The sequence below is a fragment of the Cebus imitator genome, unplaced genomic scaffold (assembly GCF_001604975.1).
Source record: "Cebus imitator isolate Cc_AM_T3 unplaced genomic scaffold, Cebus_imitator-1.0 Scaffold28, whole genome shotgun sequence".
Lineage (NCBI taxonomy): Eukaryota > Metazoa > Chordata > Mammalia > Primates > Cebidae > Cebus > Cebus imitator.
In genome coordinates this window covers 9195149-9209151 of record NW_016107343.1, presented here as the reverse complement: position 1 = coordinate 9209151, position 14003 = coordinate 9195149, and the positions used below count along the sequence as shown (strand labels likewise).

The 14003-nt window shown below is 45.7% G+C and overlaps 1 protein-coding gene across 1 annotated transcript in view; it reads right to left on the bottom strand.

Annotated features, from left to right (window-relative positions):
- Positions 1-9861, bottom strand: part of SORL1 (sortilin related receptor 1) — a 175587-nt gene extending 165726 nt beyond the window's left edge. Inside the window, exon 1 of the mRNA XM_017523565.2 lies at positions 9404-9861. Within this exon, the coding sequence (XP_017379054.1) occupies positions 9404-9688 (285 nt within the window). The 5' untranslated portion in view covers positions 9689-9861. The remainder of the gene's footprint in view (positions 1-9403) is intronic.
- Between the last annotated feature and the right edge of the window lie 4142 nt (positions 9862-14003).

The window sequence follows — 14003 nt, the reverse complement described above, 5'->3', positions numbered from 1 at the left end:
AAAATAACATGCTTCTAGGTCCTACCACATAAGCTCTAAATACAGTAGGGAAAGCATGCATTAAACAACTAATTCCAAGAAATGATGATTGAATTTCTGTTGCTACACAGTAATTCAGGGGCTCCCTGAATTATTAACCTAACCTCATGTTGGGGAGAGAGTGAGGCTTCACTGAAGACCTGACCTACATGTCGATACCATAAGGATAAAGAGAGAGGAGTTAGGGAAAGGGGATGGAGAGGTGAGGCAGAGAACAGAGATTCAGACCTAAGGGAGGATAGAACAAAAGCCGGGAATGAGAAGGGCCTTGGGATTTGCTGTGTTTGAAAAGTTACAAGATCAGTGTGGCCAGGAGAAAGTGGAATTATACGAGATATCTAGCCTTTAAAGGTGGAGGAAAAAAAAATTTGCAAACAAAGCTGTGGATCCCTGCCTGATTCCAAAGATTTCACAAGATTACTTAGGAAAGACAAATGTGACTGCATAAATCTGAAACAAGTTAGCAGGTTGGTTTAAGTCTTGTTCTCTCCCATTTACCACCTGTCTAACTATGGATAAGTCACACTTCACCTTTTCAAGCTTCAAGATACTCATCTCTGAAATGAGATAAATAATCATTCCTATTTTCCCCATTTTTCAAGATTTTCGTAAGCCTCAAATGAAATGCAACCCATGGATGTCATTTCATAAACTTCAACGTACTAAAACATCATTTCTTTTCATTACCAAATGGCTCTCAACCAAAATAAGCCATGCTTCACAAAACGGCTCCACATAAAACATTAATATTAGTGTAAGGCCTAAGAGCAAGCAATGACATATATAAAATGACAAAACACTGCATGCCTGAGTCAAGCTAGGAGCTCATGCCCAAGTGAAACTCACAGGCAGTTTTCTTGATTCCTAGCAGAACTCAGAGACCTGGGGAAACCCCAGGAAACCCAACCTCCAGGTCCCGAGGCTCCAGCCCAGAGGTGACACTGTTTTCTAGCAGTTCCCTAACCCCAAGAAGAAAGCATTTAAACATTACATTCCAGAACCAAAGGTCTCTAGACCCTACCAGTGGCTTCTTCACCACCCTGTGAGAGAAGCTATAAACAAGACTAATGGAGAAGGGGGGAGTGCATTAAACCCAAAAGCTCAGCCAATTTCTCAGTAATAGGAGATGCCCTCTGGGCTACCAGGAGGTGAGGCCACAGGCGGATGCCCCACAGGCTCTGGTCTGCTAGCTAAAGTCCCCCAGCTCTGTTTGGATAGCTCTTTCACCTTTAGCCAGCATTCCACATCCACTCCTTCATTTTTCTCCTCTAGAGATTCAAGGCCTTTTTTCTGCAGTAACCACTCCCCCCGCCCCTCACCACCACCACCAACAGCACACCTTGCCAAATTCAGCAAACCACGTGCACAGTTAACTGTAAGATTTTTTTTTTTTTAACCACTCAGGGAGAGAATTTCAGGGAAGTAAATATACAAAGATGAGGTAAGTCATAGGTACAGAGTCTCAGATTACTCAATTGAGCACAGGTTTAAAACATGCAAGTCCTTCCAAACACTCCCAGTTCACAGGCCACTCATCCCACTCTGCTCCGTTCCCGCTCCCTGCCATCTCAGGCTCCTTGGCTGAGATCCTTGGGCAGACCAGCACTGGACTTTCTTCCCAGGTCTCTGGGGCAGAGACACATGGAACTGTCTCATCTGTGTCTGCCGGGCTAATAGACAAATGGGGTCCTTAACTATCCGGGACCCTAACCCTACAGCTTGATATCTCACAGGAACCTATTAAAGTCTTCCCAGCCACAGTCCCCAAGCTAGCCTTTCTCCCCAGGTGACTCCTAACCCAGGGACCCCCAAGCTCAACCAGATCATACCAGCTTTTCCAATGCCTCTGGGCACAGAGACTTCCTAAGAGTTAAACATTTCATCATAATGCTACACCTCAGCTCACCAGCCCACCAAAGTCAGAAGGAACTCATCTCAGTATCCCTAAAATATTAAAATCCCAACTGCAGGACCACCCATTTATTCACCCCTACATTTGTTTCACATAAAATTCACCATAGTCATCTTTCCCCAGGGTTTCTACTCAACAAACTAGTCTCTCTTCTAAATAATAGAGGTCACATCAGTTACCTTTTTCATTTAAAAACCTCCCAAAAAAGGTGGGAGATTATAAGCAACATACTGCCTTACACCGCACAAAACGCAGTTGATAGAGGTACATCTTTTTATTGCCCTTGTCAGCCACTCAGATTTGGGATATAATCACATCAGCCTGCCTTTCTGAGAATTCGTAGCTGTGTTTTGAATCTAATTCAGAGGACTGGAGATAAATCATTGTGAAGGGTCCTGATTTTCCAAGCTAAGTGCCTGCAGCAGCAGCAACAGCAATGGCATGCTAAGTTAAAAGGTCAGCCAGGAAGAGGGGGAGGTTTATATGCAAAGATGAAGACCACACGCCTGTATTGTTTGTCTTCATGCCAATTTGGAGGGTTGAAGGGAAGAAAGACAGACCCAGCTACATCAAGGTAAGTCAACAAGAGCACAGGAAGCAAAGGGCAGGGTGGGGAGATGGCCCCACTGTTAAGGCACTGTTTACATCTTTCATTGCTAAACAGAATGTGCAGGGTCTACACTCCACCTTAGCAAAGCCCGACACAAGTGTAGTGTTTACGCAAGGCCAGACGAGAAGTAAAGCCACAGAGGTTTGGTTCGCCCTGTGAATAGCCAGCCTTCATTGTCTAAGTGACTAATGGAAGGAGGCAACTGTGCAGAGGCATGCCCTAGAAACAACCACTGGATTCACATGGCCCTCCACAGTCCCCTGGTGAGTGCCTACCTAGGAAATAAGGGCCACTGTCTCCTGACACTCAACTTGGCAGTCAGCAGCCACCAACACCTAGGGTCTAGACCCGAGCCCTCCACTCTTGCTTTTATTCCCCATTTGCCATTCATACACGAGCAGGTCTCTGGAGGAACTTCTCTCTTGGGTGAAGCAGAGGTTGCCTACAGTGGGAAGAAGAGGCATCATCAAAGCTTGTGCTGTCTGTAAGGTAGCCAAGAGCCACATGTGGCTATTTCAACTTTAAGTTCGTTAAAATTAAATGAAAGACGCTTCAAACCTTCAGTCACACTTGCCACATTTCACCTGCTCAATGGCCAGATCTGGCCAGTGGACATGGTAAACAGCACAGATAGAGAACATCATCATCACAGAAAGATCTATTCAACACGTCACATTTGGAGGGTCCGGGATATGGCCAGGAAGACAGGATCTTCCAGCTTTTGGCTAGTAGCAGTGCTACAGGCATGGACGTTACCCTTATAATAAACAATTACCCAGTGGATAACAGAACTTTGTAATTATTTTTTAACACTCTATTGTACTTGTGATTGTTATGCAGTCCTATCTTTATGGAACCCACCATAAAATGCACAAAGCATTGGTCATGCTACAGTTAAAAAAAACTGAGCATCTCACAATAACATAGGAGGAAGCCCAAATCTTGATCTTGCTCAGCAGCCCACCCTGCCTTTTCTGGTTTTTAGCTTCATCAGCCACTTCGGTGCTTGAAGGCCGCCCATGCCACTTCTTCGAAGGCCCAGGGTTCACAGGTCGATAAACCAATAAATTAGGTCGAAATTAACTGTGGCTCATTTTAAATTGAGGGAAATTGATTTTTGCATGTACGTGGCCAGACTGACTATACCATCTGCCAATGGAGTCTGGCATACCCAGAAAATGCATAGGAAGGTCCCACACACATCAACAAAGAGAATGCCTCACCCCCACAGCCCAGACCGCTTCTGGAGAAATACTAATCCCTATATATTCAAACTAAAAATGCAGTGAGCTCTCTTTTACTTTCCATCTGATTTATTTAAATCCAAATAAATGGAGAAAAGGTCAATGTAATACCCCCTGGTTTTAATACATTTTTGTGCATTTAATACATTTTTATCAACTCCCAATTATCTGCCTCTGAATTATTGTCAAAAATTCTAAACTCCAAACTGTCTTTCCCTGAACACATTTACACCAGCCATTTCTCTTATCATTAGATCAAAGAATGCAAACCCATTTTAATATTCACCTAAGCAAAACTTAATTAGGAAGATAAATGAATGCTTTTTAAAAAAAGACTAACTAAATACATAGTAAAAGCAAATAGACTATTTTGTGGATTATCTGCTCTCCAGGTTATTGTAAGACTGCCCCTGTGTCCCTCCATTACAGTGGGTGGAACAAAGCCGGCTCCATCTGTCTCTGCCCTGGGATTCAACAATGACACTACAAATATGGCTGTCACCTCTAAGGAGGAACAGGCCAAAATCCGACAATGAAATGTTCCTACAACATCCACCTTTTGCTTTGGGATGTTCCTTGCTATAAGGATCTGCTTTGTGGATCCCAAGTCTCAAAGCAATTTATTAAGCATACCATTTACTTCATTTCACAGAAGATAGTGAAAACATTCTCGGAAAGAACACAAATTAAAATCAAGATCCATGATGACTGTATTCTGATGCTCTTACAAGCATGGACTCCACATCTCAAGGGAACTGTGCTCCAGCATCTCTCCTAGTTAATGAGAGGAATACATAAGGCTGCTCTCCTGCTCTGCGAGAACCCTTGAAGTGAAAGGAGAATGAGGTTTTTCTCACCTGGCCTGGACAAAAAGTAATCATCTATTTTATATGATGACACTTCAGGTAATTTTCTAACGATTCACCATCATATCATAAATATAATTTAGAGCTAATCTCATTATTCAGGATACCAGGGGCTACCGATAACAGGAAGCCACTTATAATTCAAGTTTCAAATTTTATGTACATACATGTTGTACATGCATAGACTATTTCTGGAAGGATATACAAAAAAACTGAAAACAATGGATGCCACCTGGGAAGTAGCTCTGGGCAAACAGGGGCATGAGAGGGAAGGAAATTTACTTGTCACTACATACTCTTTTATACAAATTTTGTTTTGTAAATGTGTATTACCTAATGTAACGGCTTTTTATTTCATTCCTTGACATTCCACCTCCTTACCCGTCTCTCCAGCACCTTTCCTCCATTCCTTCCACCTCTCAAAGCCTCCACCTTCAGTGCCTCTAACCATGCAAGCTATTTATGAACTAAACAGCAGCCAGAGACTGGGGCACTGAACTCCCTAAGAGTGGAACCAGGAAGAGTTTTTCAAGGTCACATCCCTTGTTGAGCCAACCCAAGGCCCCAAGCAACTCTTCAGCTACATAGAAGCCAATCTGAAATGGCACATTCTTTGCCTTCTTATCTTATTCTGGAAGCATACAGGTCAAACATCCCAACTTCAGAATCAACCAGCCAATTCTTTCCCAAGCAAGTGTATCATGCAAGAATCTACTCAAAAAAGATCTACAGCTAAATGGTATTCTAACCCGAAAGGAGGCCCTTTGTCCCAGGGCCTTATGTTGTAATAGACACTTTATTTTCAGTCTCAAATCAGGACACTGAATACTCCCTGGCCTCTAAAATGTAGGAATTATGAAGAGAGAGCTTGTTGGAAGGAAAATAAACCTGTAAATCCTGTTAGGCTTTGTGCTTCGTTCCAAAGCATTTTTCCCCAAAACAGTACCATTAGCATAAGCCAGAATGGTAGCCCTAAAAGGGAGGATTCTATTAAATAGAATCCAAGTTCTTCATTCAAAATAACTCCCATATAGCACAGGAAAATCGGGGCTCCACTATCTATAGGTCATGCCGCTTGCATCCTCACTACTGAGTGAGGCAACTCATTTTCACTATCCATGTGTGGGTTCACTGCATTCCTCCTTATAAATACCTTTCATATAATGTGAATGTGCTTCCTACCCTGGTCCAGGCCTCTCTTCTTCCAGGTGCACAGTCATCCACAAATACTCATTAAGGGCCTCCCAAGTGCCAGGGAAACACAAGAGAGCTTGATCCATGCCCTCGAGGAGCAAACAGGAAGATGAGACAGTTGAGCAATTCTAACACAAAGCAGTAAGTGCTACATCCAAGCTCAGAAGAACTCTTCCCACCATAGCCTGAGAACACCCAGAGGTATTCCTTGGATGTTAAAGAACGGGATAAGAGCTTTCCAGGCAAGGACAAGAGTGGGGGAAGATCATTTCAGGCAGAGGAAAAAGTGGGCATGATGCTGCAGAGATGGAGCTTACATGAAATCAGGAGGAAATTCAGTGTGGCATCAATTAGGGAATCCCTCTTCTTGGACTTGGCTTTTTTAAGAAGGGGTTCAACTTCCAAACTTTGAACATGGGCAGAAAAGTGCTGATATCTGCTAGCAAATTATTTTCACCACTACAACCACATTTAGGTATCATAAATGTGCCTTTAAGTAATCATGGCAGAAGCCAGTCTCCCCACCTTACAGAAACTAAGGAGAAAAATGGTCAAAATAACTAAGCCTCGTTTATGCAAGAGGTTAGCAAAGCAGAGGAAAAAGAACTGGCATTGACTCCAGCATAGGGCTTCTCTCAGATGCAAGTGTTCCCCGGAGAAAGCCTTCCTTTCTCTTCTCCCTGAAGCTAGTGGCCTTAACCTCACGTCTAAGGCTGCTTCCTTCAGGCATCTTCTGCTTCCAGCCCTAATCTGTGCTGCCAGTGTCCTCTTAACCTCACTCAAAGGTCAGAGGGCAAGAAGCTAGACACTGTCTGAGCCCACCACCCCTTATCTCTCCATCTCCGATGTGCTGCATGTCACACAGCCTGTTAACACATCATTCTAGAATTGTGGCTGGTTTCTTGTGACCATGTTTCCTGGTTCCCTTCCTGGTACATTTACATGCCTGGATCTGCATCTGCTTGCTCTCCTCCTTGAATTGTAAATTTCCTGAAAGCGGGAATGGAATTTTATTCCCCACCCCATTCCACCTCCATCAAACCACACTCAAGTCAAGCAGTACTGTTGGAAAACATAACAATTCCTTAGGTTTAAACGTTGAATGGGAAAGCAGTGAGATACAAAGTGGAACTTGGCTTAAGGCTAAAAGTAGAAGGACCCTATAATTTATTGTCACACCTTGACACTTTTGAGAGTGAAGGGGTGCCATTCATAACCAGCAAAGGCAACTTAGAAACCAGGTCTGCCCCAGGGAAACACAGAGGCAATGGTCATCCTTGCTAGAAAGAGCATTCCAAATAGATGTCAGTTACATAGATGTCAGTTACTCCAGAGTTCCAAGGGGACACCTCAAGCCCCTTCAGTCACCAACCTGTGCTTGCATTCTCAAAGGTTTGCACGAGATAGAACTTATGGCAGAAAGCCCAGTCAGGGGAAGTTCTTCCTTTTATCTGACTCAAATCCTTACGGATTCAAATAATCCCACTTCTTATTAACCTCAGATTAAGTGGGAACAATGGCATAGGAAGGCAGCCACAGAGAAGGAAAATCTCACCCTTGCATCCTCCTCATTAGGAATTCCTCATTATGAGTTTGACTGCTACTTCTCCGTCCTTCAGCTGAACCAAACTCAATCTGGCTGGCCCAGAAACTCAAAAGCCCAGGGTTTTGGAGTCACTCCCAATGAGAACAGAGTTATCTCTATCTTGCTCCACATTCCCCTGAAGCTTTTCACAAACCAAACCCATGGAAGAAATGGCACCTGTATGCATAGTTTTGCAAACAGAAAGCTTTCCCTTCAACCTAAACTATAACTTCAGGGGACCTGAGCACTGGGAGGGATTGTCTCCCACCAGCCCCCAACTTCCAGTCCCCAGAGTGCTGATTCAAGAGCACAGCAGAGCTGGGCTGACTGGGGAGGTCCGAGGAACAAGTGGGCGGCTGCTCCTCCTTCTCTCACCCTCCCTCAGCCCCATGCTGGTGTCCCTGTTGAGAGCAAGAACCTTGCTGACTTCTTTTTGTTAATTAAAAACAAAAAAGTTTCATGTAGGGGTGGGGATGGGGGACAAGGATCTGGGGCCAAGAGGAAATGAGCATGAGCATGCAGGTTCCTGCAGCCCATGCTCACCAGCAGTTACATGGCCTGGGGCACACATTCTTGCCCAGGGACTAATAGTGGAGGGAAGTCCAATGCTCCCACCCAGTCACCACCATCTCCCCCTTTATACCAGATATATTTTATTTTAGAAAGGAGGTATTTAAGCAGCATTGCATAAAGACAGGGTGACTGCAATCAACCAAAGGTCACTGAGACAAAGCAGACAAAAACTACAGAGCAGGCAACATTCCCGGTATGACCTTGGACTAGTCACTTGACCATTCCAAGCTTCAGTTTCTTCATCAACAAAATGACAAAATAGGGTGATATGTTTATAAGGTTCATCCTGAATCCAAGGGTTAAACATTTAACTCTATGTATTTCCTGAAGAAATAGCTAAAGTGAAATTAGTGAAGAAAGACAGAACTCAGGCTAATCTTTTATTAATAATTTCTACTTTAAAAGGAACAATTTGACTCCAGAAAACAAATGTATTTACCACCTCTGCGGGTCCTACTTTTTCTCCCCCACCGACCTTATACTTTTGCTGATGTCAACCTTAACTGCAGGACTGGGAGTCTCATAAGGCAATAACATCGTCAAATTAATTTTGCCAGTGCTGATACTAACCTACAAACTCCATCTGCAATTCTTCGCAGTAAGTCTGACCATAAAAGTGAAATTCACGTTACTTATGATCTAATAAACCAATTGCCTGGATAGAAATAAAACACTTACAGACTAATAATGGCCACCACATTTCCTGCAGTGATTTCAAATTCCCAAGAGCCATGAGGGGTATTCCTCTCCAAAATAAAGTTATCTTGAAGGGGATGGGAGAATCCGTATCTTGAAGGGTGGGGAAGAAGGTATGGAGAGAATCTCACTCCCTTACCAAAAATTAAAAATTAAAAATTCAGCCCTTACACAGGCGCGCACACACATATACACACCCCTGTTGTCTGTACAGAGATAGTCAAGCTTTCAGGTTTGCCCACCTTTATTGTGCTAATAATGCTAAGTGTGGAAACCCCCTCCTCGTGCTGTTCGGTGTTAAGTGTACCGCAACTGCAGGGTGCTCGCCTCCACTGCCAACTGATGATACACTAAAGAAAGCCCGTTTTTTATCCAGATGTAAAATGAAGCTGCACCCCTCCAATACCTGCCGGAAACTACATCGGTCTGCACACACCCTGGGGTAACACGCGCTGCATCCCGCGAGTTACCTGGAATACGTTTGCTAAATCGACAGGAAGAAGGAAAGAGCAATGCGATTCAAGTGCTGACGGTTGTACTCATGTGAAGGAAAAAAACAAACGCAAGCCGGGAAGTCCCCAGTGGTGCCTGCACCTAGGAGGCGACTGCAACGGATGGATGCGGGGGTGAGGAAGTGCAGGGAGAGGAAAAAACTGGAGGGAGGCGGGTTGCAAAACTGCTCACCTGTCCGTACACCTTGATGGGCTCGGGCTGCAGGGCAGCGCTCCGTCTCCTCCGGAGCGGCTTCTCGTCCGCGCTGCTAGCCCCCCTGGCATCCCCGCGCGCCCATAGCCGCAGCTCGAGCGGGCCGCCCTGCACCACGAGGAAGCCCCGGTCCTGGGGCAAGGGCGCGCGGCCGCCGTGCAGCCTCTGCGTCCAGACTTCGCTGAGAGCTCCGGGCGGCAGCAGCGCGACCAGGGTGAATAGGAAGGGGAGTCGCGACTCCCTCCTGCTGCTCCGTGTCGCCATGTTCGGGCGAACGCTACTGCAGGTGGCGCCGCCGCCAGGAGAGAATGTGCAGCGCGAGGCTGCGAGAGCCGCTGGGCCGGGGCCGCGCGCGCCGCTCCCGGGGCTCCAGACCGCCAGCGCCGCTCCGGGCCGCCCCGCTGCGCCCGCCGCCGCTGCCGCCAGGTCCCGCTCGGTTCGGCGCGGCGCCGTCACGTGTGAGGCTCGCAGCGCGTCCCCTTCGCGCACTTTCTCCGCTTGGCAGCCTCCGCGGCGACTCCGGCCCCTCCCTGACGCGGGGATGGGGAAGTTAAGTCAGCGAGCGCCGGCGAGGGTGCGTCCCCTTCCCCGGCGGGCACACCTCCTTGTTCTCCCTGCAGGAATAAAGAGTTGCGTGAGTCTCGCTCGTTTTCTCTGGAGTTAGTTGCCTCCTATACAGGGTCGTGTCGAGGTCGTCCTAAGCCGTGGCCACGCTCCTGACTGAACAGCCCCCAGTCCCGCCACACGACCACTATCCCCCCCGGCCCCCGGCTTCATCCCCACATCCAGGGGAGAGCCCATAGCAGCAGAATTAGCTCCGAGAACGCAGTCGACAAGTAAGAGTCCTGATGAACCCGCTCCATTGGGAACAGTTTTTCAGCTACTCTGTGCACCAAAACGTATTTGCAGGGGCCACAGCAAAAACTACCCTCGATCGAGCTGCGTGCCCCCGCGTAAAGCACAGCAAATAAACATCCTGCACAGAGGCAGTAAAAACAAGGGTACGTCTGACAAAGAACGCGCCACACCGGGACAATTATTACACAGCTATACAGGGTGTGCTTACACGTTTGCATGAATACACCTGGGTGGTACAGGGCCCAGCGGCGGCTTGCTTATGACCCCTTCAAGATGACCAAGCACTGAGCCACCCTGCCTCAGCAGTAAAATAGGCACATTTATCAGTCCCTTCAACCCACAGCCAGGAGCTGGGCAAACACCCACAGAGAAGGGGGACACACTTTAACCCTAAATTCAGCTTGAACAGCCAAGCTCTTGTAACCCTAAATTCAGCTTGAAAAGCCAAACTCTCCGAACCACAGGAGATAAAACTTCTGCCGTGGAACTGCTAAGGTACGGCCAAAGAAAATTTTTTTTTTTTTTTTTTATTAGAGCTTAAGTTCTGCAGGACAGATGCAGATGGTGCGATCACAGCTTACTGGTATACACGTGCCATGGTGGTTTGCTGCATGTTATTTTTTTGCAGGTTAGTGGGAGCAGCCAAGGTCTATGTACTAGTGCAACCCTTCCTATTTCATTTTATGTTTCACTGCCCTCTGTACTCAGATCCTGGTTTTTGATAAGAATAAAGACAGAGAGCAGGGCTGAAGGGGATGCATTTTATAGTTGCATGTAAGCTGCTGTTTAGGGAAAGGAGGGATGAGCAGTTCAGTTTTCCAAAAATGTTCCTCATCGCCAACAAGCCATGGTAGCCTGATTCCTACTCCTACCCACTCTGGTGCTTTTCAGTGAGCTTAGCAAAGCCCCCTCCTCTACCCAGGACCACCACTGAAAACCTGCCAGAGGCAAGCCAACTTGCTTCACCTACCTGAAGCTAGCATTTAACCACCCTACCCCACCCCATGCCAGACTTGCTGGGGACCTCGGCCTCAGTCTCCCACCTCCTCCACACCCGATTTTCTCCCCAAGTCAGATGATGTCTTTCTATCCATCTTAACGCAATTACAGAACCATCCAGTTCTCCCCACCAAGCAAATCATGCATCCTCTATGTTAACTACTCTGCTTTGTTCATTACACATTGTATACAGGTATCAAAATATCACACTGTGCCCAGTGTGATATTATTGGGGTGCCTTCAATCCTGCACCCCAACTTTGATGTCATTTCAGAGGGATAGAGGAAGTGGTAGCTTGTTTACAACCCAGAGCTGGTTTTGAAGCTGAGTGGCACGCCTCATTCATATTGTGCAATTCAGCTCTAACTCAGATATATAACATGTATATGTATATATTTACTATATACATATATATGTCTATTAAAAATAATAATTCAAACAATCACGCATCCTCCTAAATGTGGATTTGAAGATGGGGATCTGTCTGCCCACACAAATTGCCAGCTTTTCAGATGGCAATTTGCACAGAAGGATCAGTAGCGCAGGACCAACTACTTGCTCACTTTGATTTTGATTTGCAACTTGGATGCTGGGGAACTAGCAAGAATATTCAAACGTGGTTAATTTGCTCCTTGCAAGCCCTCCTATCTAATTATTATCTACATTCCAAACCATTCTCAGGTGGATAATCAGCAAACCCCAAGACTGTACCTGCTGCACAACTACAGGGCACAGTGGAAGACACATTGAATTTTGAGTCAGAAAGTTGACTTTCTAGCTATGAGGACTTGGCCAAACCTCCCCAGATCTTCAATTTTCTCATCTGTAAAATAGGGATCTTAATCCCTACAAATCTCACAGGACTGCTGAGAGTATCCGTTAAGTTAAGTGTATGAAAAAGCTGTGCAAATTTGTATAAAGGCCTCCAGAGAGAAATCGTGCATGCAGGTGGCATTAGAGACAGATTCTAGTCCTGGCTTTGGAACCAAGTTATTAATGTGATTTTTTTTGCCTTGATCATCTTGCCTCTCTGGACATTGATTTCTTCATAAGTGAAATGAAAAGACACCTTTCAGCCCAGACCACTCCCAAACCTTCAGGACCCCCACTGGGTCATGAGACAGGAGTAGCCACAGGCAAGTTCACCCAGGCCAGAAGTTAGAGCTGAATTGTGTAATATGAGTGAGATGTTCCTCTCAGCTTCAAAACCAGCTCTGGATTGTAAACAAGCTACCACTTCCCTCTATTTCTCTGAAATAACATCAAAGTTGGGGTGCAGGATGGAAGGCAGTGCCCCATCCCCCTCTGTCCCAGCTTTCATGGACTTGCTCGTATGCTTCCCAACGTCATGACGAAAATCAACATCCCTAAAAATGTAATCATAGTCTCACAGCTGTGTATAAAACAGTCATGCCTATTGTCACACTTTAAACTGCCCTCCACTGTCTTTCTGCCCATCCTAGCCACTGGAGATGGAGGTAGAGGACAACCACACAGAGGTCACAGTGTCCCATATTTTTATCCAGATGGAGTCATGTTTAAAATAGCAGCAAGGACAGTCATGAAAAAGAAAAAATTCCCCAAAGCCTAACTTGACTTCTTTCAGTTCTTTCTCATCCTATGGCCTTGCCTCCCTGGCTGGCCAACTTCTATTCATCCTTCAGGTTTCAGAGTGGGCTCATTAGGCACCTAGCCTAGGTTATTGCCCTCGCTCTAAGGCTCTAGTCCCCTGTAGCCTTTGATACTTCCTCTCTGGTCACTTGCTTATCTCCATCTTCCTCTTAATCTGCAAACAGCAGAATGGCAAAACCAGTCTATCTTATTCATGTCTATATGCCCAGTATACTCTTGGTACATGGTGGCACTCAATGATATTTATAGGATGCATGCATTTGAATGAAGGTAAGAGGTGACACCCCCTTTGTCCTGGTGGCAATGCTTGGTTAAGGGGCCAATGCAGTTGAATCTCAGATCTTTTCTTATCACCATCTGCTTCCCACCTCATTTTTCTTCCCCCAACGCAGGCCTCTTTGAGTCACATAACCAGACCAGAGTCATTAAAGCAGAAAAGCGACTTCCCTGCCCTTGGGATAGTAAACATTGTTCCCTCTTCCGTGTAACTTTGGCCAAATAACTACCATTTACCTCACCAGCTCCGGCAAAATAGAAAAACCCGCCCGCTCCAAAGAAACAACTCCTTTTCTTGCTGCTGCCAAAAACTACTTCGGTTAGGAAAACGTCCAAGATAATTGATGAGGTTTAAAATACAAATGCACCCAGAGCATAGAATAAGTAACTTATATTCTCACTCTTGATTAAATTAAATCCAAAGAGGAGGTTCTGGAAATAGCAGTAACTTATTTTGCATAGCAGTGATTTACATTTGCATAACATTATAACAGCATTATCTATCCCATTCCATCGCACAGCAACCCTTTGAAGTGGGCCAAATCGAGAATTATTGTCACCCTCATTTTACAGACCTTAAGCATTGAAAATTAGAAAGAAAGACCATTTGATTTGCCTAAAATTAAACAGGCTTTCTGACTTACTGTTAGTAAGGGATACATTCGAACCCAGGCTCCCTTTTTCTGCCACATCTGATACCTCCCTTAGGAAGAGAAGAGCTGGTATTTCAAGTCCTGGGTATGGTGGAACAGTGGAAACCAGGGCAGAAAGAAGGAAAGGGAGTGGCTGTAGGCCTCACCTCCTTCACAGCTCA